General features: G+C 46.0%; 1 protein-coding gene across 1 annotated transcript; it reads left to right on the plus strand.

Annotated features, from left to right (window-relative positions):
- The first annotated feature begins 17,936 nt into the window (after nt 1-17,936).
- Nucleotides 17,937-26,376, plus strand: LOC149340155 (uncharacterized). The gene is made up of 5 exons (XM_089548901.1): nt 17,937-18,170; nt 18,840-19,152; nt 21,600-21,775; nt 25,003-25,322; nt 26,068-26,376. The coding sequence occupies exons 2-5, from the start codon at nt 18,865-18,867 to the stop codon at nt 26,346-26,348; spliced, it is 1,065 nt and encodes a 354-aa protein (XP_089405027.1). The 5' UTR covers nt 17,937-18,170; nt 18,840-18,864; the 3' UTR covers nt 26,349-26,376.
- Nucleotides 26,377-26,603: the final 227 nt, after the last annotated feature.

The raw sequence follows: 26,603 nt of genomic DNA on the forward strand, positions 1-26,603 counted from the left end.
GCAGCTGTTATGCTAATGTACTACACTGTTGAAGTTTTTGCTCCCAACAGAGTGCCCTATCCTCGGAGCTATTGCAGAGACGCGTTTCCCGGCATATTTCTTGAAGCGAACCTAAAGTGTCCGCCGACAAAGATGGAGCAGGCAGCCTCTGGCACCATTCACTGCAAAATTTACACCTGCAGGCCAGTTTGTTCGAAATTTCAACCGGCGCACAGTCACATCTTCAGTTAATAGAGTGGGTCTGAACTTTGTTCATGGCATATTTGTGCGCCTGAGTTTTTCGGCGCAATCTTATTAATTTAAGGCGCTGATAAATCGGCCTAGTTAAATTATTTCCTTCAGTTACTTCTTTTTATTTTTGGAGTTTAAGGGCCAGAAATGTCGAATAGTTGGTTGTTACCGCTGCCTGGGCTTTGCAGTGTTAACTTCGACGCAGTGTTAATGTTCTCTATCATTAACGGATCTTCCAGCCTTCCCGATGTATTAGCGTCTACAAAAGGATTCTTGTAACTAACTCTGCATCGGCACTCAACTAACCAGGGGTTCTCGTTCTTTACGCAACTGTTCGTTCCTCTTCGCTCGTGGTCCTTTCTGCAAAGGCAAAATTTAGAAACGAGAACAAAGAACGCGCAATACAAACAAAAACACGCGGGTCTCCTAAGCGACAACTTCTCAATGTCCGGAAATCAGTCGTAACTCCCGACTGCTGAGGCAACTACTAAGTCAACGACAGCGGCAGTAGCATTGATAACAGCAGCCGACAACGAGCGACAACAAGAAACACTCTACACGCCAAGTGGAGTCGCGGCACAGCATGTGTACGGAGCTGGGACCCCGGCCTCGCTCAGCGAGGTGGTGTCAAGGCGTGAAAGCTTTTCCGTGTTGAATGCCTTGGGCCCCCTCGAGCACAGAGGCAGCTCTTGCCTGGCTCCGTCCGTTTGTTTCGCAGCCCTTCGCGCGCCCATCTGGGGCCACGACGTCGCGACGAATTCTTCCTGATGACAGGCGCGGGCCAAGGACTACGCTGACTCGGACGCGCATATACCACAGCCGGTGACAGACCTTGCTTGTCCGCTACCAGCCCTAACATACCAGTTAGCAGTAACCAGTAATAAGGAAGCATAAGAATGAATCGAGAATAGCATTACTATAAAACATAATTCCTAGTCGCATGGCGTCTCTGCGGGGCTTTAGGAGCAATGGCTCCCATTCATTAACACATTCATTAACTATTCATTAACACAACGTACCGCAGCTTTGTTTCCTCGTGCAAACGCGCGGGGCGACATTGCGCGACGAAACACATATATCCTCTCACTCGTCACTCTGATATCTGATATCTGGGGGCCGAATTGTTTCCCTCTTCTTTGCTCGATTCGTTATTTTGCTCCCTTTCCATTGGTCAGCCCCGGCTTTGATACCAGAGTCGGCGAATGCTTGTTCCGCTGTCATGTACGGTGTCACAGGTCGCAACTGCCATTGGTTGAAGAGAAAAATAATAGATTTTAAAAGTTGCAGGGGGCACTTAAGACTACTTACGTGCTGTGAAGGCAAAGCATGAATTGCTTAATTTTTATTTAATCCTTCCTTTCTAATGACATCCCTACTCATCAGCATGCAGTCGTAAGGTAATGCACACTCTAGGTTCGCCTTTATTCTCCAAGAAGCAACGCGGTTACTTAGGTGTATCGTGTTATGCATCGCGCTGATTTTCCACAGTTTTCCTAATGTCTGTAAGTACATAGTTCATGTACGTAAAACATTGCAACGATGAAAAAAACACCATGTTAGAAAAACAACTGGCAGTGGCTTAGCTCAGCTAGGTTAGGATATACGTAGCGAAAGCAGTTTCGTCTACTGACATTTCGGTAGCGACACGCCGTCGTTGTCATTCAGCAGCTTGACGGCGTCTCTTCGCGAGACGTTCCTCTCGTTCTTCGGGCGCCTCGGCCCCCCGCTTAGCCTTTCTCACCTCGTTTTCACGCTGTCGGCCGGCCTTGTACCATGCGAGCAGTTCTGGATCGGAAGACTCAATTTCAAGCAGCCTGTACTGCTGCCGTGACCAGCAGGGCCGATCTCCTTCTTCCATGGTGCGCGTCTGAGGAACGAGCGCATCGCTTCCGGCTTATATCCCAGCTGCGGGGCGCGAATCTGCGCATGCGCAGTGCGGCGCAGCGGCTGCGTTGCCATGGTTGCCATGGTACTGGTTGCCATGGTAACAGCGCGTGCGCAGTAGTGGCCTTTGGCAGGCACCGCGAAATGCGCTTCTGCTAGCCTAGTGTAGCTTTCGCTACAAAACGGTTTTGCGGCCTACTGGTTGCGTGCTGTCCTAGCAGTCTGACGGTTCTTGGTTCAACTCCACCCAACCTTCGGAAGAAATTGCTTGTGACGTCATCGGGAGTTTTCTGAACCACTTTACCTGAACGCCGATAACGACGCCGAGTTTCGTTGCTGATGGATCATATAAGACTTTCGCCTTAATATACATATCTACGAAATCGGCCGATGCTTTCTCAGCTGTCTTCAATGTTGACCGCCATCGTGGCGTGATTTACAAGATGATGACCAAAGAAGAGAGAGGGTCGGCTATGTATTGGCCTAATCAACAACAGAAAGGGAGAGCCGGTGGAAGTAATTCAATATAAAGGTATTTGTCATTGCTTTTGGCTGAACATTTTTATAAGCATAAGGTTCGCTATGATTTCTGTTATCAGTATATTCCGCATATAAGTGCATTAACCCGTTAACGCCATCGCGTCTTAACGCCGAGGCGTCCCCTCCCGTTTCTTTTTTTAATTTAATTGCTGGAAACGTAAAGGCATGCTTTAAACTAAACAAGGGAATAACTACCGTTAACCTCGAAGGGAAGCCAAGGGGCTGCAAAGGGAAAGTGTATAACTTTGTCAAATCTTGTTAGTTAAAAAAAGATCTACTGTGGCCTGAGGATTCAACCGCGGACCAACGCCACACGGAGCAGTCAGTCTACCTACTGGAGAAACAAAAATGGGTAGTGTTTGGTAAAGAGAGGCCAAATAAATCAACCCTGCAAAACGTGAACGATGCTAATCCAAGCGTTTAGGGCAATCTCAAAAGTTTACAAAGGTGTATATTCTTCTTTTGTAGCACTGCACGCTATGCGATGCCATAAAGTGTAACCTGTGCAGTGAGGGCTACGGCGGCTGTGCAGCCACTATAGGTATTTCTAAGTACCTTTGCATATGCTTCTTGTGCACTCTAGTTGCGTAATGCCTGCATGTCTGCTGATGTATCGGTTCACTCAAATGTTTTCTTGTGAAATACGAAGGGTGTATACCAACAGTAGCCTTACGAAGCTATGCGGTGTTTCGGTTGACTGAAGTCTGAAGTAGCTCTAATTCTATTATCAATTACCTCTGTAAATACCATGCAGGCAATTGACAGCAACTTGATCGGTCTGTAGTTCTTCACGTACTTGACGTCTCCTTTCTTATGAATTAAGATCATGATAGCGTTTTTTTTTTTTAATCCAGTGCACTCGAGGTTGTGAGGCATTGCGTATGCATGCCTCAAAACCTCGTATTCGGGTAAAACCCAGTTTCACTGGTTATTCCGCCCCGAACAGATTTGTCAGGAAATTCGCCTTCAGGAAAATCTAACTCGCCAAAAAAACACGAACTGAAAGCACCACACAGGAACTCGCCCATGTCTTCTATACTTATTTTACAGCGATTTTCTCAGTTTTTTGTTACTATTGCAATCCTCTTTTAACGCTTATTTTCCATAGCTTGACTTAACCGGAAGATCAAGTTGAAAAGCACGTTTTAAAAGCCAGAAGCCCGAAGAGAGGTACTTTACGGGCGTCTTGCTAGCATAACTGTGTGAGAGTTTCCCACGCTGACGACTTCTTGTCCCGAGGCTGTGAGAAAGAGGAAATGCAGCGGGGTCCTCCGAGGCTGCTATGCGTTAAAATAGTCGCCTTAAAGTTGAATGGGGACTTTCGCAGTATACAGACAAAAACAGATAGGTCTAGCACAGACGTGGAGCTAAGGCACATGGGTACGGTAACGTACGCTGCGAAATAACTAGTAAAAATAAAAACAAGAAGTAATGACTGTTTTGAATTAGAGTTTCTTCATGCAACCTCTCATTTATATGTGTCTGAAAAAAAAAACGCAAGCAAAAGCACATACCGCCCCATGCACCACTCGAAAACGAGCGCTAACGGTCAGTTATCATTGCTAGAAAAAAATAACACGAAAAAGCCCAGAATTATGAAGCTTTTTGTCCAGGTCCCCGATTTGTACCCGAATATGAACCCGAAAAATAGCCCCTAATTTTTGTGCGCCGAAATACAAAAAAAAAATTAAACCTGATAAAGAAGGGCTCTACGTATGCAGAGCGGCTAGTTTTTCCAGCAAATTATCCCCATCGTCCTTAACACATCCACAGTTACCTGATCCTCACCAGCCACTTCCCGCCTTTGCATTGTTTGTAAGGCTTTCTTTATTCCCCCCTTTCTTTACAAGCGGGGTGTCCAATTCCTCCATTCTACTGCCTCTGTCATTATCATCCCGATCATTCCGGCTTCTATATAGATCTGTGTAGAGTTCCTAGGTTATTTTAGCTGACTTATCCATATTTATAGTGGATGACATAACCCTCATTGTTCCTTAGTGCGTACATCTGATATTCCCTATGCCTAGTTTCCTCTTGACCGCATTTCGGCAACCTCCGTTCTTTGGAGCATGCTCGATTCTTTCCATATCAAACTTCATCATGTTGCGCTTACTGATTAGCTTGGACACTTCTGCCAGTTCTATTCTATCTAAAGTGTCAGGGGTTTTTGTGCTATGGCGTTTCTTAATCGGATATTTCGTCTCCTGAGAGTGTTTTGCATTATACTTTCTAGCAACACTACCCCCGTACTTCTAGTGTGCACTCTGTAATTATATTTGAGAGATTATCATTCGTCGCTTGAACACTCGACATCCTCAGGGAAACCTCAGTGTCTGTTCTGCCGTGAGACACTGAATTCCACTGGCTCTTTGATAGGCCTCTTGCTTACGAACTTCTTCCGTTACCTCTTTAAATCTAGGCTAATGGTCCCTATGATCACTATATCTCACCTTGACAGGCGCTTCCATATCCTGCGCCATACCAGGGTGAGGGCAGAAAACGAAGTCTACTTCATTTTTAGCTTCGCCGTTAAGGCTGTTCCAACTCCATTTTCGATTCTACCATTCGTGGAAGAAGGTATTCATGATCCGTTGACTATTTCGTTCAGCCTACTCTACTAATACCTCCATTCTGGGGAGAAAAAAAATGAACGATAAAATTAGGCACCTTGTTTCCGAGCTTGGTTCGTGCGGAGACAAATGAACTGGCAGAGCAGAGGAGACGCAAGGGAAAGAAAGAACACCCGGTTCTTGGGACGCTGTCCAAGCTTTCCCAAACAGAATCATCTTGTGTGCGTCTATTGCGCGAGTTATTTTCGCGCTGCCGGCCCCTTTGTTTTGGGGAGCGGACGGAGAAGGTTGCCGCCCCTAGTTTATTAACGGAGATCCGGCGTCCCTCCTGTCGTATCAAGAGCGGTCCCTCTCTTCCCGCAGCCCGTCAAGAGAAGGAACTTTCTCGTTACTGGCTCTTCACTGTTTCATGATGTGCCATCCTGACTGGCGATGAAAGGAAAGGAGATTGTCTTAGGTGCGCAAAAAGAAATGACGGCGCGCTGTCGACACAACTGTCCCCTGCTTGCCCTAACAACGTCGAGCCTTCCTTCTGTTGGATCTGCTGTCGATGCCACCTCTGTGCCTCTGCTGTACTGCGGGCACATTGTTCCTTAATTGGACAGTAAGCCACAAAGTTTTTCTCCCTTTATCTCCTGATGCAGGGATGGATTTATGGGCGATTCCGTAAATCCCCACTACCATAACAGGCAAGAAGTTTTCAAAGGGAAAACAGCATTCGGCTCCCCCCCCCCCCTTTTTTTTTTCTAGACGTAGTTCTGGAAATTGATTGCGCAAATAGGAACGCCAGCAAACCAAACTCTCCAAGAGTTCCCGCAAATCCGCCCCAGATACAGTCATTCATGATTGCACTGGAACGCCAATCCCGAAATGCATAAGCATTCCGCACTTGTTCGTCCTGCAGTCCTACAGCCCGATAGGTTTCGAAGTCTTCAGTGCGCGCGGCCCATCGCACAGTCTTCTCATCTGCCTTCGTTTCGAAAGCCGTTAATCCCGTTCACTCAGTATACCCACTTTGGTGACATTCTACGCACCCCTCCAATTACACCACGCATTCCTTTACCAATTCTTGAGCCCAGCACATGCCCACACAAGCATGCAAACTCAATCACAGAGCAAAGTTGAAGAGAAGGAACGCCGTTGCTCTATCCTTCCTCCGTGACGCCGTACAATAGCTCGGCGCGGTGTGTTCTCGCGGCCCCCTACCCCGCGTTAACGTGGCCCCTGCTGGCGTCATTAGACACCTTTAACATACCGTGTACCTTGCTACCGGTACCAATACCGGAGTATCAGGAGCCCACCTACCACCGGTGAGCACGCGCTGATTGATCCCGATGCTACATGCACGCGCGCAGCTGCCGGGTTCCTGGCGCCATCTAGCGCCGTCAAGGAGTTTTGCGCATGCGCATTCACTGCTCGCGGGCTCCCGGTAATCTGGTACCGGTAACACGGTACACGGTATTCTAAAGGTGTCTATTCCTGCCGGCGTTCACGGTATCTTTACATGATCGGCACATGCCGCTACTTCCTGTTGGCTGTCCCACCTGCCACAGTTCGCAGCTGCATCACTTTTCCAACCTCATCCCGCGAACTTCGGGCTCAGTTAAGACGGCGCAGGGTCCAGGGCGGGAAGGCGGCGTTATCCATCTGGTAAGGAGTCCATGTACCGTCTCTGCCAAAAGTAACCACGCAGCACGTTTTGCTTCTCAGTCATATAGTAGAGCACTAATGACAACCCTTAAATTCTTAATCACTATAAGATAAGGTGAATCCTTGTCCTCACCTTTCAAGACTGATTCAGTTTTAGGGAAACCGTAAGGGGTCCACTATACGAGTGAGAAGCAAACTATGCAGCCTGGCTGCTTTTGACAAAAACGGTACTCCCTGTACTGACACTTAAATACAGGTTAGGGAATTTTAATGTGGTTGGAATTAATCTGGATGCCTGTACTACAACGTCCCTCACATGCAAGTAGATACATGAACCTTTTACCTGGTGATCCCTTAGACACAAACCAGAGTAATGACTGAGCATGCGCACTTTGTTCCCTTGTGACTGTTACCTGCAGAGTTGCAAGCCAATCTGCGTGTTTCTGTGATATTACAAGTAATCCGATGCTTTCTGGACGAACATCGTGCTCTTAAAGGACTCTCACAGTACGCGAGTGTCCCATCAGTTCTCCACATCACACCATTTGCTTCTAAAATCGATATATCGGTGGCTAGCTGACCGACCTAGCTCGCTCTTTTTGCGAACAGAACTGCACGCGTAACGGCACATTGACGCGAATTTCACCCGCATGAATTCTAAGAGAAAAAATGCTACCTTCCGACTGTTACCCGCAACAGCGGATCATTCGCACTGTGCTGACGTCAAACCTCCGCAAGGTCACCCAAACGAAATATTTGACAGACAGGCTATGAAAACGCAACGCAGCTCAGCGGCTCGTTAGCTCAGCCTGTGCTCTTTTTCATATCCGCGCTCCTCTTATACAATGCCGACGTTACGCAAATGGCGAAAGCGGGCGGCGCTGACAGAACTATTGCCCGCTGAACTTCTCAGTCAAGGCTGCAATATATTGTTTCGGCGCGTGCACATACTTCACGGCGATACCCTGTTCAGGGGCCGCACACCGCAGTGACATTCTGTGGCGCATTCCTTGCATCACGCAAACTCATATTCCCATCCTCTTCCAACGTGCCCGAACTTCGCAGCGCCTGCTTGTGCAAAGTTGGTTGCGGCATCGCCGGCGTCAACTGCTCGAGAAAAGAGGCCGTTATAGAGGAGGAGGAGGAGGAAAAACGTGAAAGGCTTGCTCCTCCCTATAATCGGTTCCCACCGCCAACACACGAGCGTGTTGGCGCCGATAATGGGCTCACCGATAATGGCGAGTCCGCGGCAGCCGTCAGCCCAGAAATGCGGCGTTTAATATCGGGTCTCCTGCCTCTCTTTCCTTCTTCCCCAAAGCAATACTTCTTCTCCTCTCTCATATCCTACGCACCGCCCTTCTCCACGGACTCGGATTCTAACCCTTTCGCCATCCCTGGCAGAAAACTTGGCCGCCGCTATACCACCGCTCCCTTCTTTTCATTTTTGCGTGGCTTTCGCGAGTTCCAGTGGCTTTCTTTGGTAAGTCCGTTTTATGCAGAGGAGCTTTTCGGCGTCCGAGCAGGTAGCCCGCCGCCTCGATCTTAATGCGTGCTTTCGGATGGTGAAGATATTGCAGGAGGCTAAAGAATAAATAAACGAATGCAGAGCAGAACTTACTGGCGAGAACTGCGCACAGTGAGTGAGTGAGTGAGTGTAAGTGAGTGAGTGAGTGAGTGAGTGAGTGAGTGAGTGAGTGAGTGAGTGAGTGAGTGAGTGAGTGAGTGTAAGTGAGTGAGTGAGTGAGTGAGTGAGTGAGTGAGTGAGTGAGTGAGTGAGTGAGTGAGTGAGTGAGTGAGTGAGTGAGTGAGTGAGTGAGAATGAGTGAGTGAGTGAGTGAGTGAGTGAGTGAGTGAGTGAGTGAGTGAGTGAGTGAGTGAGTGAGTGAGTGAGTGAGTGAGTGAGTGAGTGAGTGAGTGAGTGAGTGAGTGAGTGAGTGAGTGAGTGAGTGAGTGAGTGAGTGAGTGAGTGAGTGAGTGAGTGAGTGAGTGAGTGAGTGAGTGAGTGAGTGAGTGAGTGAGTGAGTGAGTGAGTGAGTGAGTGAGTGAGTGAGTGAGTGAGTGAGTGAGTGAGTGAGTGAGTGAGTGAGTGAGTGAGTGAGTGAGTGAGTGAGTGAACTCGCCTCGCTCACTAAATGTGCAACATACTCGCCTTTTTGTAATTGACCGCACGTTTTCATCTAAAAGAAGTAGGAAGCGAGCATCTTTCGCCGTATTGTGCAGAAAGTAATGTCTGTCACCGAGCGGCAGAACATTCGCCAGGGGAAAAATGCTCTCACTGAAGGAAGTATGAACCACGGTTTTATGGGATTCTGGGCTGGAGCAAAGATACTGAGGCACGGGAGTTTTTGAAAGCTTTCCACATAAGAAAGAGAGGGAGAGATTGTGTTAGTGACACCTGTGTAATCCTTTTCAAGAGCGAGATATCGTATCTTGAACCGTTTTGTTGATTGTGTGTTGTCTCGCTTCTGCGCATGCCCTGGTTTTCCTTATATTTGCTGCCTTCTCAGGGGATAAAGTTAGATGAAGTTAGCGCTTGCCCTGCGTCGTTCTTCCGCTTGTTTGTATTCGTCGACGCTACTGTTTTGGTTTCTCAAGTACTATGCAGCATCTAGCCCGAGTTGAAGTTCTAAAACAAAGGCCCCATGCCAAGCATCTCCGCCCGATCAATACGTCGTATTCTTCGCATATAAATTCACCATCGCTCTTGGCCTTTTCATTGCTAACAAGAAACCTTCAGGTTACGGAACGTCCTTTCTTTTCGACGGTAGTCAGTGAATGCTTTTTCATTTCATCGGAACAAAATGCCTGATCAGATGTATTTTCGTCCAAGTCCCGACTATGTAAACTTTATTTCTACCAGAAAAAAAATACGTGGCAGAATGAAATAAAACTTAAAATGAAGAAGCAGGTCACTGTTCTGATGAAGAGAGTAGAAGCAGCAGAGGTGACGCCCACGAGCGAGGACAGTGGCAGTCTCTAATGAATTGAGCTCCTGGCAAAACCGTAGACCACCAAAGGGAGGGCGAGGGTGGGAGTGGGAACAGGGTTATCCCGCCAGACAGATGCTGCACGCGCTGGTCAGCGCTGTCGTTGTGCTAAATCGCGTGACAGTGGCCTTGCTTGGCTATCGCGCTGCCTTCGGATCAGTGCCAGCGTTGATCCGGCTTATACGGGGTCCCCGTCAGGAGCCGTCACAAATCACACAAATTGGACTGCATCGAGAATGCCGTGGGGCCGCGTTTCCTGCCAAGAGAAAGGGAAAAGAAGAAGGAAAGAGGAAGGGCTAAAACAACATGACGCACAATCAAGGGAGCACGCCTCGTTGGGGCTGGTTGATTGGCTTAGTATTTTGATTGATTATAGCGTCTAGAGCTCCTAGACGGGCCGGACAACCTGTGCTGAAACTAGAAGGAACTTCGTTTCTTGCCTTCGATCGATTTTTCTCTGTTTCATTTTCTTTTGCTGAAGAAGGTATAAAGAAAACCGCTTCTACGAAGCTGTTCCTGTTCATTTCGATTCCTTTGCTAGGTTCAAGCTTTTTATTGTCGCTTTTCTGAAGGGTCTCCCGTTTGCTGAGCTTCCCACAGCACCCTCATTTAAACTATAGCAGCACCCCAATGGGTATGCTATTATTACTTTAAGAATGACACTTTAAGGAGATATTTGACTAACACCGTGAAATTCTACTTTTCAGCTCGCAGGAAACGTTTGTAGAATTGAGTGACGTCACTACGAAGTTATGTAATTGCTTCGCAACGCCGTTTTCTCAAATAAATTTCGTTCGTTAAGAAGTAAGCGGTCGCCCCACCACCGCACTTTATTTTTGTCTATCCCTTACTCTCTTTCGCGCAGTTGACCTATGATAGAGATGTAACTGTGTCTGTATAGAGGAGATGACGGCAGCGATGATAAAAATAATAATGGCTCGTTTTCACTACGTGCAAGTGGGTTTTTTTTTTTTTTAATTAAGAGGATGAAGGTAATGCAAGAGCTGTCTTTTTCATCCAGATTCCAAAAGAACGAAGCGTTTGCAGCTGTGGTGTGACTTCTGAAATGCTGTTAATGCTGCGCGTCATTGCGACCGTTATCACGTTCTGCCCCAAAAAAACAACTTTTTATAGTAAAACTGACATTCGAGCGAGTTGGTACACCATGTTAGAAAATTTCCAGCGCGCACAGGACAGGGACAAAGGAGATGGTTGGTTGGTTTATGGGGTTTAACGTCCCGAAGCAACTCAGGCTATGAGGGACGCCGTAGTGGAGGGCTCCGGAAATTTCGACCACCTGGGGTTCTTTAACGTGCACTGACATCGCACAGCACACGGGCCTCTAGAATTTCTTCTCCAAAGAAATTCAACCGCCGCGGCTGGCATCGAACCCACGTCTTTCGGGTCAGCAGCCGAGCACCATAACCACTGAGCCACCGCGGCGGCACTAGACAAAGAAGAGAACAACAAGCGCTGACTCGCAACTAAGCGTTTATGCGCAAACGCAGAAAATATATGCTGACAGGACAAACAAAAAACATCAAAACATATGCAATCAATTGACTAGAGAGGTATCAGAAGCCTATCATATCTACAAAAGCCAGCCTACATGTGTTAGTCACCCATCTGTTGTCCTGCATGAACGAGAATTTTCATATCTGGACGCGCCTGCGTGATTGCATAAGTTTTGATGTTTTTTTTGTTTTTCCTGTGAGCATATATTTTCTGCGTTTGCGAATAAACGCTTAGTTGCGAGTCAGCGCTTGTTGTGTTCTCTTCTTTGTCCCTGTCCTGTGTGCGCTGGAAATTTTCCAACAACTTTTTGTCTACTTTGTTTTTGGTATGGTATGGTATGGTATGGTATGGTATGGTATGGTATGGTATGGTATGGTATGGTATGGTATGGTATGGTATGGTACGGTACGGTACGGTACGGTATGGTATGGTACGGTACGGTATGGTATGGTATGGCCGGATCCGTTGGAATCTCGGTGGCCGCCGAGATCAGCGACAACTGCCAAGTACGGACACCCACAACCGCTACATCCGAGTCTCTTTCCGCTTCTGCGACGCGCAGAAAAAAAAAAAAGCAAAACCATTTTTTGTTATGCTTCTTTTAGGACGGTCCACAAATTGCGTTTTCAATCATTTTTTCGTTTCTGCACGTTTTCCACCGCCTTGGTGCGTCGGTGTTCTTCCCTTTCCCTATCCGCTGGCACCCTGCAGCTAAGGACATTGCTCGTAAAGATAAGTCGACTAGTCGAGTAGTCGAGCACTGGGAAAACGGTGAAATGTAGACACACCTTTCCTTTGCTGTTCATTAACCCTGAATGAGGTCTAAAAGTTTAGGAGTTGATTGATTGATTGATTGATTAATTCATTGATTTATTTATTTACTTATTTATTTAGTCATTGATTGATTGATTGATTGATTAATTGATTGATTGATTGATTGATTGATTGATTGATTGATTGATTGATTGATTGATTGATTGATTGATTGATTGATTGATTGATTGATTGATTGATTGATTGATTGATTGATTGATTGATTGATTGATTGATTGATTGATTGATTGATAAAAACAACGTAAACTTCATGTACAAATCTGCAACAAAGTCTGTCCGCAGTGCATCTTCAAAACCTAACGCCCGCCGCAAATCGCTATAGCTGAAAGCACTGAGACAGCCGTCTGTTGGAAGTGCAGTACAATGCGATGCCGAAGTTTGCCGAGCATCGGCGGAATAAATAGCAGAGAAAGAGACGACGAAAACGCCATCCTACGACTGCTTCGCCACATGCTATTCGTTTGCATTAATGCGCTACAACATTTTTGTTTTGTTTTTTACAGCGAGAACTGTTAAGCGCTGGTTCCTGGATTTCAAGTCGTCTTAGTAGTAGTAGTAGTAGCAGTAGTACTAGTAGTGGTTGTAGTAGTAGTAGTAGTAGTCGCTAATATTGAACATCGTTGTAAAGTACCCTGTAAAAAGTACTTTGCCACTATAACTTTATTTGTGCGGTGAAGCCAAAAGACGAAGAACCGTTGTTCAGGCCGGGTAGCCGAATAAAAAATTAAAGACATCCCACAAGAAGAAAAAAACTGAAAGACGGTTGGCGGGGAAAAAGAGGGGACGGATGAAACTATAGTTTTCTAGAAGCTTTGTGACGGAGTATTTCTCCCTGTATAAAAGCTGAGCAGCCTGGAAAGCAAGCGCGTCAAGCGGCAATTTTACAAGGCAACTTTCGTTCCCGAAGTCTGATCGAAAGCCCTCAACGGAGTAGTAGAAAGGCATATCAAGCATACAATGAAGGTTTAAGCTATTAGCGTGATCCTCGCACTAATAAAAACAAGAAGACTGAAGAAGACGTGAGCTTTCCTCCACTTCTTTTCTTATCAGGCTTACAGGGAAAACTGCACCAGTGATTGAGACCACCTATGTGGCCCATAAAAATTCCAATAGCTGTGCGTAGCAGGAGGCTGTGTCGCGAAGTCGCGATAAGGGCTGAAGAAAAGGTTTGCTGTTTAATATCTCGTTCTCGTTTCGTATGAAGGTATATCTCCTCAATGTGGTAAACACAAGGCGTTAGGGAGCATTAGTGTAACGACAAACTAGGCTTTGCTCATCCTTCTCTAAGACTTACCTCACAAAAGTTTGATCTTCGTTTTTCCTAACTAGTTATCATCACTTCAAGGTCTAAGCGCTTGTACATCGCGTTACAGTTTGTTCAACGAGCCCGCCGGCTCTCAGACGATGGCAGTCTGCGCTTATCTGCGCTTGTCCAGTGGATGAGCGCGCAAAGAGAAAACATGACAATAATTACATTACTGACATGTCTCCACTAATTAAAGAAATTCAGTTACACTTATTGGTAATTTGTAATGCAATCAATAATATCTGGGCTAGTAACTTAATGTCGTAATGAATTTATCTGGGGAAGTAACTTCGCAGCAAATGTAGCTGCGTATGAAATTCTTTGCGTTGAAATGTACGCCTGTTTCTCCCTGTGTCGGCCATGCTTTTGCCTCGCTTTTTCTTTGTCAGGCGCCTCGAAAGGAGCCTGGGCCAGCAGTCCAAGGAAGTGGCACACGTGGACGAGTGGCGACTGCGCTCGAGCATCATTCATTTACCACCTTCCTGCAAACGAGTTTTAACGGACAACTACGTATCTTCCAGCACTGCATACACTCACACCCACTCGAGACAAGCTTGTCCAGAGAGGTTCGTGGCCATGGTACGCCGTATTGCACCCATGCACAGACGCACTGCGGGCGCTTGAGCGAGTCCTTTTCCTTTAGACTGCCTCATATTGCACAGGCTTCCGGATTGTTAATATATCTCGAAAACGCTGCCAGTCCGGCCGCTGCGCCGGAAGACGAAGAGAGGAGAAAGCACGCGTAGGCGGATACATGCCCACGATTCCTGCTGCTCAGCTGACAGTTGTCTGCTAGGCTGTTCTGATTAGTGCTGCGCAGCCCCTGCCAACCATCAGGTGTGAATGGCAGAGAGCCACGCGATCTTCTTTTTGATGTCATAACTCAGATATTTTTTCCCGCACTTTTTTTTGTATTCCTTTTTTTTTATAAAGGGAATATTGCTCTCCCTTCGTCGTCATGCTTTTTTTATTTTATTTTTCTTTCGGGGGAGACCGGTTAAATAACAGGGCAATACAAAAGTGGGGCCGATTGCTTTGCTGGGCGCAAGCCACTGTTTCCGAGAAAACCCAGAAACTATGCGTAAAGTTTATTAGACGTATCGGGCCGCACTGTATAGATGTAAATTGTTCGTGTCATGACCAATCGCCAAAAAAGCAATAGCTAGCTTAAAACAAAGGCCTTAAGCCCACAGGGCATAGCTGTGCATCCCACTTGCCCTGAAAATTTCAACTTTAGTTACGGATGAACCTCACTCGTTGCCTTCTTTCTGCCCTCGGTTGGCCTATAACCATTAAAATTTATCAATGCCCAATCATCATGCATACTTCAATAGGTATAGTTCTTTGTGATGAGAGCGTAGTAACTTTTATACGAGAAAAAAAAAAGGAATTTGGGGGGAAAAAAAGATGCCCAGGCTTAGCTTGGTTAAGCCAAGAATGCGTTGCATATTGCGCGGTCTTTTTGCGCGAGGTATTGCTTGGCGGCACTCGATTTTCTCAGCAGCTTTTCCTCCGTGACGTATGGATGGATGGATGGATGGATGGATGGATAGGAGCGCCCCCTTTGAAACGGGGCGGTGTCAACCGCCACCATGCTCAGCCGTTCTTTTTTTTTTTTGTTTTCTTTTCTTTTTTTGTTTTTTATTTATTTTTAGTGGTTTGGTGACGTCACGTCACGTGGTTTGGTGGCTGCCCGGCCGCGCCCAAGGGCTGAACTGAGTGATTGCAATATGCTACGTATAAAAATAAATTTTTGGTTGAAGACTTGACCTCTTCGCCAGAGCTTGTGCATATTGCATCCAATATCAGCCAATGGCAAGGGATGGTCGCCAACCACCCCATGGCTGTGTCGCTTGCCACAGACGCTTGAAAGCCACGAATATGCCTGACTGACCACTGACAGAGGACCTAATGGACGCGAAATAGACAACCAAGAATGGACAGCTTGCAGAATACGGTCCTTGTCCAGCGAGTGGAGACAGCAAAAGCCGCTTATGGTTATGGGGCCGTGGACTAAGGGCACCACCAAGTAAGACGTCGGAGACTCCTTTACTTTGAATAAACGTTTTTACCGCCCCCGCCACTCCCTGTGTGTCGTGATTGCTGTCTCAAGGTACGAGCACACCTGGGGCGGTTCTATAATCTCCGGCTAACTTGTTGTACATACATGAAACGTGGCGTAACTGTCTACGTTCATGTAATAATGCCAATATTACTGCCACAAAGTTTGTCATCAGCTTAAACATCTCGCCTGCTGCATTGTCAATAAGCACGCTAGTCTTCACGAGGGTTGAATCAGCCACCTAGTCCACGCATTAGCCCTTCCTAGAATTCTCTATATACACAGTTTCATGTCTGATTTTAACCGGTCACCAGACATCAGATTGAGGTTGCTCTTCATACACTATATAAAACCACCCTCAACGCTTATACACGTTCAGTGAGAGCCTCAACAACAGCAACAACAACGACATCATCATCGAGACCGGTAGATGGCCCGTCTTTCTGGCACAAAACAGGGGCTCACTGGATCCTTCAGCAAGCGCTGCTCTCAATCCCATCGATCTCCCCATTATTGCCGCACCCACCCCCTCCCTTGCCCGCTCCCAGACAACCTCTGCACCGCCCCCATTCCAAAACACGCTGCAGCCGACGTCAACCCGGGAAGACGCGCTGCTCGCGTTACCCGCCACACTTATCCCCTTTCTTCGACGATCGTCTACACTCTACAGCCTACACACGAGCTTCACGAGCTCATGTCGAAGCTGCGCTGCTTACTCCATTGCGCGTGACATCTAGATGGGGACATATAACCTGGGTCTTTGCATTGATTCCCTTCCTACAGCTAAGCTCGAAACTCTCCACACAAGCCCTCACTAAACCCTCCGTATATGTACATGTACAAATACTGATGCAAGCTATACGCGCAATTCATTTGGGTCGCACTCCAGCAGAACTCAGAGATGGTCTACAAGAGGCTTTTACCAAACTTCGTCCCCACACAGTCCCACTGAGGTGGATCCTCGGTCACGCTGGGCAGGCATTGAAGTCATGGTGCATCGCCTCGCCCGCGAACTTCAACACCGCGATCCACTGCACTTATCCACCAACATGGGACACTACTCTTAATTAAAAACACGAAATAAATCTTCACTACGACAACATTAGAGAATATCTTCGTACCCTTCCTGTTCCTGACGAATCTCTCACCACACCGCGGGGTAGTCATAGTCGATGTCCAGTTGAGTTCCAGTTGGAACCAAGTGGGAACTTGTTTCTTAAATCATTTTTACCAGTTAGGATTTTCACCTGGGGCCCCAAACGCATTCTTCGACGCATCTACTTAAGTACACTCCTAACAACGTCTCTTCTTTCCTCTACCGCCTCAGACCGTCCCGAGCATGTGCAACTGCCCCGAACCCTATATGCTATCATAAACATTCCATATCTCTCGTGTTCCGTTGCCCTTCAATCCCTTCAGTACCTACCTGCACCCCTCGCCCCCAGCATGGCGGGCCTAGCTGATCTCGGACCAACTGACACCACCGACTTTGACGACCTTGTGCAGCGCATGATGGTCCTTGTCGTCGTTTTGTTGGCCTTTTATTTATTTATTTATTTATTTATTTATTTGCAGCAGCAGCAGCACGTGCCAGTGTAGTGTCAACACTGAAGGGCTGGCCAGGGTTCACTGCAGAGCTCCCCAAAACACATATTTAAAATCTACCTATACAAAATGTCCATAAGCGTATCAGTGCAGTAGGAAAGGAGAATTAAAAAAAATTAGCAAAGCAGAAATTATTCGGAACGAGGCTTGACAGTACCTTGGATGACAGCGCTTTGTTTTCCTCCGCACTTGCCGTGGCACTCCGCGAGTGAGCACGAGGCCGTAGCAGCCGTAGGTTCAAACTCGAACGCAGCGGTCGCATGTCGAAGGAGACTGTATTAAAAAAAAGAAGAAGTCCGCGACTTACGACTCACCTCAAGGCCACTCTCTAAGCCTCAGCACATAAAAATAAGCGACTCACTGTTTAGATACCATCTACGAATTATGCTCTTTGTTGCGTTTTGCTATGAAACTAACAACACATGTAGCATTAATTACTGAAGACAGTAGTGTCAAAGTTGCACCGCTTTGAGGCCTACCAAAAAGCAGACCCATTTTTGCTGAGTGCTGAGATGGCTACGAACGCCTCCAGCAGCAGACGACGCGTGCGTCTCGATAACAGCGCCGTCATTGCCCCCAAAAAAATTATAAACTGCATGTTGTACTTGTACCATTGTAATTTTCTGGCTTTACAAATTGATGTTATTGAAATTTTAGCTAGAATTAATTTTTTGAAGAATAATTTTGCTAATAACACAGTAATGCGTTGACCGCTTTAGAGTCGTCGTGATCCAATCCGAAACAACTTGATAGAATCCAGACCAAAACGCGGAATTGTGCCACAGTTTAGGTTCACAGGCATGTTACTGCTTCCCGCTGCTAGAATTTTGTAACGTGGCTTTACTGCGCTAGAAAATGTCATCGGATGGTTCATCAGACTGGTCCAGAGTGTATTTCTGTTGATCAGTTCATTACCTAGCCAACTGCGCTTGTGTGCGTTTCGGTCACCTCGTTGCAACTTTCCGGAAATAATCATCGCCCTTTTGGTATGTTGTCATGCATGGTTAATTTTACATGTCGCATTACTAAGATGTTTTTCTTTATTTTTCGCCCCTAAATGCGCTCGTCTTCTTATTTCAGGATATTGTTTTCGATTTCACTCAGGTGAAAATGTTGATTGTGGCGCGTACCGTAGCTGCAAGGCATGTAAACATCCCTACAACTCCACACGCGCACCCTTACGTGAGGTTCGGACATGCTAATGAGATACATTTACAGTATTGTGGCCGATTGCTGTCGGTGAATTTGAGACGTTAGTGATAACAAAGGACTTAGGCGATCAACACCTGAATACGTCAAGCTGTTCGCGTGGCAGGCTGTCAGTTGTAACTGGGGCGGTTGTTTTGCTCATGTTTTGAAGCCGAGAGGTTGACCTTTCTGTATGCGTCGAGTGAAATATTGTAATGTCTGTGTTGCAGCGCAAACAATTTGCCGTATGGGCAAGTGTTTGTCAACCTTTATGTGTGCAGTGCTCTAACGATCGTCGTGCGTCTTCAGCACGGGTGTGATGAAAGCATTAGCGGACTGCTTGAAGCGCATACACAGAAGTCCTCTGAGGAGCGATGGTGAAAAGCAACATAACTTTTTTCGCGTACGCGTCGGTGGGCCTAAAACAAATGAGTACCTTAAAGCCCTAAAACCTTCCACTCCTGCAGGTAGGCAGAAGCTGTCTCCGACGTCATGACGCAGCGCCGGCTGCCGAGCACGGCGGCGGCGGCGCGCGAAGTCAAAACTGGCCCGGCCACCACGGTGGCAGACAACCAACTCATGGGCGAAGAACACTGCAGCCTGCAAGTCGCCTTCGAGGAACTCCAGTGTCACCTGAGGCAGTCGCGCGACGAGATTGCTCGGCTCGAGCGAGTTAAGGCCAAGCTCAGGGCCGAGGTCGACGCCAAGACCATCAGCTTGGGGTACCTGCAACAGAAACTGGACAAGCGCGACCAGGAGGCAGAGGAGTTGAGGTTGAAGGTACATACATAGAGTACCTGTTGCCACACTTGGTTCTGAATGCACACTAGTTCTGCTGGCATGCTCGAGTTGTGAATTATGTGCAAAACTGCGGATAGGGTTGCTTTCAAAAGCAATCAAGCAAAAATGCTCAGAACCACCATAATTTTGATCCAGCATGCACACTTAATTGGCCGTATATTTATCAGCTTCTAAATTACCCAGCATATATATGTTGTGGTTGTTGAAAACATGAAAAGGTAGTCTTCCAATGCCTTGTTGTCTCTTAGAAAGCATGAATTGTAACTGCTTTAGTTAGAATATTTCGTGAGTTTGTGAAAGTGATTTTTACTTGCACTGAAGCAGTGAATACAGAAATGCATTTGGCAAATTTTTGAGTAAAGTTTCTGTGATAATAGATGCGTGTTGTAAAGGCCAGCACTACAGAAAATGATCTAGAATTATTAGTAAAAGCGTTATCAAAAAAATTTGGTATAAAAATCACAATAAAAAATTATTCATTAGGAGGGAAATTAATGTTTCATTATATTTGCTTTATTTTTGCTGAAGAATATTTACCAGTGCCATCAAATGAATAATAATCACTTGTACTTCTGTGACAATATATTCAAAGAAGATTCCTATCATAAGCATTTCTCACACCCATGTGAATAAGCCTGTGTTTCAGTGGCAAACAGAAAAATAGGTTTAATTAATGTTATGCATTCATGTTTGTTGTCAGCAATGTTCTAATGTTCTCATTTCACACCAAAGAAATGTTAAAAACTGCACCATGTGACAGCAATGCTCAGAAAAGAAAAAATCATTTATCTTTGTTTTTCAAACCTACACCATACACTCTAGGAGACGGAGATGCCATAGTTAAAGGAGTACAAACTCCCAATTTTGGTCGCAAGTTTTCTTCTTTGTAATGATGCGTAAGGCATTAGTATACATGGATTACTATGTAGTATCTACCTGCAACTGCTAAATAATTCAAAAAATTCAGGGGGCACTTTGTTGACCTAAAGTGTGGTGAGGCGAAAGCCTTAAGCGCAGTGTTGCTGCTAGCGTCACTGATGCGTTGTTAAGATGTTAAGCTTCGCCTGTAAGAGTGGAGCGCGACAGCGTCTTGAAACGCTGCCAGGGAGTCCACAGAACGCCATCGCCCGTTCGGTTTGACGGCTTGCTCGTTGGTAAATTGGTTTTTGAGCAAAGAGAATGTATCTGTCTCGCATACCTTGGTGGACACCTGAACCTCGCCGTAACTGGAAGGGAGTAAGATGGGAGTGAACGAAGACACCGTATTCACCAGACGCGCCTTTGTTTATTCCAAACCATCGAGCTGGCATGGCGGAGTGGTAGCGTGCTCGTCTCGCACTCCGGAGACCGGGGTTCGATGCTCGAGCACGACCAGTTTCTTACTCGGTTTTATTTATTTATCTTACCTGACTAGAAATGGTAATTAGGCTAATTAGGTAATTAAGCAAGTAACTCAACTCATTCCCACTTACTTGGAGCATCACTATACGATCCCTGTAATTGGTTGCATGGTTACTGGCCAAAGTACAATTGGTCCCGTTTAAAATTCGCACGCTGTGACGTCACGACCGTTTCGGCCAATTGAAAAGCGTGACATTTCTGTCGACAACTTCTGCTTACAACGATGAGGCATTAAAGGCTTCCGCCTTAAAATCAAATTTATCCCTCATGCTGTTTCGGCTTCAACAGCCGAACAACGGCTGTGGCGTCGAAGTGGTGCTTTGATCACGCAAGGCATGAAAAGACTGCGATATAATCGCTGCTTCGTCATTTTAATTCATCACAATGCTAAATCCAGCCTGTCTCAGTACCTGGAATGACCACAAATGGAGAATCAGCTGTTGTGTTGCAATTTTTGCATGCCTCACATGACCTAAACGCAACTTTGACGTCACAGAGCAGTTGAAACTAGAATAGCATGAGAGAAAAATTCGGTTATAAATTATTAAGCGGTCATAAGTGGATACCACATGGTGATCCATGTATAGTAATGTCTTTAGCATCACTGCAAGGAAGAAAAAATGACACCAAAATTAGGTGTCCATACTCCTTTAAAGATCCACGAATAATTTTTGACACCTGAGTTCTCTGAACTGCACTTTAGTCCTTGCACATGGGTTCATCTGCAGTTCACTACCATTTAAATGTGTGCATCATGGCCAGGTATTGAGCTTGGTATTCAGTGGTTATGGCATCAGAAAGCCGCAACCACTGAGCCACTTGAGAAGCTGACAAAAAGCAGCCTCACCACCCTCTATGCATGAGCACATTTTACTTAGCTCTATGATATGTGATGTGCCATGTTTGCTGGTGCTATCAGCATCTTTTCCTTTTGCTAAGAGGAAAGAACGAAACAAAAGTGTTATACTGCTTTCTCTTGCCAAACAGAACTTGTTGAAATTGAATGTTTCTTCTTTCTAATGCAGCTTGAGAATGAAACCGAGAGGAATGCTGAGCTCGCTCAGCAGCTCGCAGATGCTCAGAAGGCAAATGCTGGACACTTCGGTTCGTATGCATGGCCACATGGCACAAAGAAGAAGGCATTTCGTTACCCTGTTGAAGTGAGCACTCAAGATGCTGGCCCAGAGGATCCTTCAGTGTGGTGAGGTTTAGTGGTTGCTCTTTCTAATCTTTGCATGGGGGATCTTTGGGAATAATCTTGGTTCAAAGGGTAATGTTGAATAATATCGGTTCTTCTGACTTCACCTGTGTTGTTAAAGGGCAACTGAAGCAGTTTTAGAATTCGATTAGTTTAAGGTTGCCGAATGTGCGAAATGTGCTGGTAAAGCCTGCGAAATCGTTTTGCTCTAGCATTAGAAATGGTGGCGTAATGGCCGAATAAAGTCGTTGTCGGCGTTCAGGCTTCTCTGAAGTGCACAGCGACGGGCAGAGGCCCCGATAATGACGTCGCGTATGACGGCACTACGTTTCCAGCGAAGAAACGGTTATTCCATGGAAGAAAACCGACGCCATCGAAGGTGAAGCTCACAATGCATTGTTTGGTGCCATCTGACGACGCACAGCAGCATGCAGGCCTAAGCAGCGGACATCTGAAATTTCGGCAACAATGACGTCACTGCCGAGTTTCCTCGCACTCCTCCAGCGTAGTGAGGAGAAGCCTAAACATTGTCGCGGTTTTAATCGACGATTTTGTCACCATTTTAAATGCTAGTGCAAAAATACTTTGCATGGCTTATCTTGGAGCTTGATAGATTCGAGTTCTTGAATAACCTCGAATTCGCAAAAAACCGTTTCAGCTTCCCTTTAAAGAAGCCGTAATGTTAAGTCATTTTTGTCTGTATGTCAGGAAGTAAGTGATGCAAGACATAATTAGACGTTATAGCCATGCTCTGGAGCTCTTGTTTGCTTTTACAGATTGTAGAAATAGTGGAAAGTCTTGATACTGCCAGTCAGCACTCACACAAACTGGGCATGTTGTAATCATACCTTACATGTCATTTTCATTGTTTTGTCTTAAGGATATGCGGATACGATGGCTGCAGTTGGCAAAGGACAGGGTTAATTGCAGAGACATGGGAGAGACCTTTGCCTTGCAGTGGGCGTAGTCAGGCTGGTGATGATGTCTTAAGTTGATTGACTTAGCCAGCAGGTGGTGAATTTGAGTTGGCTTTCTCATAACGGCGGGTCTAAACGTACTTAAAAGCAGTAAATATGGCCTACAGACTCTGAAATATTTTTGAAGAAAATGTGCAACATGTGGAATCGTCCTTAGCATCCATTCAGGGCTTGTCACGTGAATAAGTGGGGCCGTTTTTATTGCTAGGTGTAGTCGTGAAGCACCACATGTATCTAGCCATAGCAGTGAGTGATACTGGGCCATCCTCCTTCCCATCTGCCGCAGTGTGTGTTCGTTTTGAACTTGGCACATTTCTTTACCTACACATAATCATGTAGCCAATTATTCAACACCCTGCAAGCAGTGTGTAAGCCATAGAAGCGAAATAATGAAATGCCTGCAGTTTTTATCAGAGCGGAATCTCATTTATTCAGACTTGTTTAATTCACAGTTTCGATTAATTTGAACATCGCATTTTTAAATAATATTCGGCCCCTTTGGAGTTCAAATTATGAAGAGTCTGCTTTACCATCCTTCTCGGAATTTGCTTTGCTCTGTGCACATTCTTCGTCATTCTGTTTAGTTCCAAGATACTTCTGTAATCTTTCACGGTGAACGAATGAACTTCAGTTCTATTACTCTGACTCCAAGAGAACCATTTTTTTCTTCTTGAAATAATATATTGTAGCTATGGAAACTTATCTACAAACATTCAGGGAGGCCTTTTGCATCTCTTTCACATATCAGTAAATTGAAGTGATAGTCATATTTTCCAGTTGCAGTGCACATTTTTTTGGGACCTCACATCACAAGTTCAGTATGTTAGTAAGTGAACTGCCATTGTAAACGTCAGTAAATTCATCTCTTCATTTAACTGCGCTACATCACAAAGTGGTTTTCCATAAACCACTTGAGGAAAAAAATGTATGCGTTCTGGACTTAAAAGGTCAAACACTGGATGAGTCCAACTCGAAAGAATCGCAGGCACATGGATTACAACTTCCAAATGCTCTTGGTCATTCCACAAGCACTTGCAAAGGCATTCTTCGTTGAAGTTTCAGAGCCTGCAACAACAGATGTGGCCCGTTTAAGCTAAGCATGCTACAAACAAGCCACCTGCTTTTCTCATTGGAGGTAGCATAGAATGTTGCAGTCATAGGTTATCTGTCATTAGCCAAAGACAGTGCAGGCATGCATTAAGCATTTAGTGGCACCACACTAGTTAGCTCCGAGTCTGCTCCGAGTCTGCTCGAGATCCGTCTCTGCAGCATTGTTATCATCCACGCCATGAGCAACATGTTACTGCTGTGTGGAGCTGAAAACAGGGGAGGTGCCACACAGTCAGCACAAGAGATGCAAGCTTATGCGAGATGCAGAAGGCAGCACTCCCAAAATTTTCTTGGTTGGATCCATGGAACTAGTACCATTGAACAGCGTTTGAAGGGAACTTTTAAATGGCTTTTGCCAATCCATTTTCTCCTAACATAATGAATGCAGCTTTGTTTTGTGGTGTGACAGCTCTCTGCAAACACAAGTGTGCAGATTACGAGCTGTAGAATTTATTCTGCATTAAAAAAAAAAAGCCAGCACACAAGAATGCTGGAGAGCTGGAGAGGACTTGGAAACACTGGAGGGAGCATAGCTGAGGAGAGAGCAGTAGCACCTGTGCTGTGCCTCAGTAAAGCCATGAAATAGCATTACAGCTGGGATTACCTGATCAACAGCTGAATTAACAAAGCTATTAGCATTTAAGAACAGTTTTTGCAGTTGTATGGAACAGTTTTCTAATGCTCTGCCTGTTTAGTTGGCTGTTGTGATTAGGCAGCACATGGGTTCTGGCAAACATATGCGCACCATTCTTACACGCATGAGTTTGTGAACCCTTCCCCAGATTTTATGTCATTCTATTGAGACAGGAGCAGTGACAACAGGACAGTGAAAGAGGTATTCAGCAACTGCTACCATTTGTGGCCCAAGTGAAAGCTGCGCTCCAGCTTGCTGGCTATGCTGAACAGCTTTCGAGTTGTAAAGGCTTGTTTTTATATTTTGACGAAATGAAAATAATTACCATTGACTGCATCCATCAGGTCTAGTTCATAGTCATCTCATGCATGTTGTCGGCTGTAATGCTATTTGTGACCACAGTAAGGGCTCGAGAGATTGAGAAAGACTGCACTCTCCTTAAGTAATGAACATGACAGTCTTTCCACTCTTGATCAGGAGGGCTGAGTTTGTTTGTTTCCATTTTACAGGACACTGGATGGCATGTCACAGTTGCTGATGGCCCGAATGCAACAGGAGATGAAGAGCTTGGAAGATCTGGGGAGAGAAGTGATTGAGGACCTTCCAGCGAGTAATAGCACAAGGGCGCCCTCACGTGGCCAAGGCCGGCCACTGACTGTTGTCGAAGGAGAAGCGGGAACCGACGAAGACAGCGGAAGACAGCAGCAAGGTGGCGACGTGCAAGTGGCAATGCAGCGTATCGCCTCATTGACCACACAGCTGAACACTGCCAGAGAGAAACTGATGGGCCAGAGGGCAGCTCTTCTGTCCACACTTGCAAGGCTCAGAGGTAAGTAATAGTAGTGCATGCACTCATTTTGTTCGACTTCTTATTCCGATGAGTTACCAGACGTGAAGGTATAGTCAGTGCCAGACTTATGTAGAGCATTTGAGTGAGGAATTATGTGAGGAATTACGTCTATCTAGATCGAGCTGTAATTTGAACTGCATCACATTCTTGAGCAATGCAGGCATAGGCCAGCTGAAAAAAATTTGCCTCCTCTATTTCGATGTTGAAGTATGCATCGATATGTTCATGCCCGAATGACTGTGCGCTATCGGAGAGTCAATAAATGCATGAAATCAGCTCTACATTTTGATCAGAGACAACAAAGACTCTGACCCATATCTTAATTTAAATGCAAATCCCCTATGAAGATTTGTGAAAAATAAGCAGCGCAGTAAGCAAAAGCTGATGCACTGGTCGGCGTGCTGACACGATACCTCGTGCGGCATTTGGTGTTGTTAGAACATTGGCACAGAGTAAAAAAAGAAAACAAAAAACAAGAAGTTGAAATGTACCTTGCTCCTGCACGCATCATTGCATCCTCGCAGAGTGCATAGCGTAGTGCAGCAGTGCATGGGCATTTCACATTTTAAATGAAGCACAGCCATTTTAACCAAACAATGGGCAGTGGTTTCATTTTCGCAACCAAATCAACATGGTGGGCCTAGTTCTCGGACCACCGAGAGATGGTGGTGCGCATTTCACATACCGTCTATTGCAGCCAGTTCTTTCTTTTATCGTTTTTCAGATAACCAGCCCCAAAGGCAAGGGGAACAACGCGCCAGCCGGCCAGCCTTCAGCGGGCCCAGGCCTTCGGATGAAAGCTTTCGCGTCTATTTCACCCAGCAGCTCTCTGCCAGCAGCCCCAACATGGAGGTCTCCCCGGGCACACTGCCAGAAGAGGAGCTGGAAAGGGTGTGTCCCATCTGCGAGGTGCTGTTCCCACGGCGCATCTCTCAGGATGACTTTGAAGGTCACGTCCTGGAACACCTCTCGGGGCACGCACTAGTGCTCGATCCAGCACAGTAGGTGCCGGTGAAGAAAAGAAGGAAAGGAAGCCCGTGTTTGTCTTCTTATGTTCCGTCTATTTTGGCCCAGGCCTGCCTGCCATCACTTTTTCTTCCCCTAGAATTTATTACCCTGTAATGAACAGAGATCACAGAGGTGAGCATGGGGAGAAGTATTAATGGTAAGCATAATGCCCTCGGTGACACATGTGAATGCAGTGCAGGTGCTAAGCAAGCCATGCTTAGAAAGGCACCAAGCGATGAGTTGAAATGCACA

Source organism: Amblyomma mixtum, chromosome 6 (assembly GCF_055824585.1).
Source record: "Amblyomma mixtum isolate Tamu chromosome 6, ASM5582458v1, whole genome shotgun sequence".
NCBI lineage: Eukaryota > Metazoa > Arthropoda > Arachnida > Ixodida > Ixodidae > Amblyomma > Amblyomma mixtum.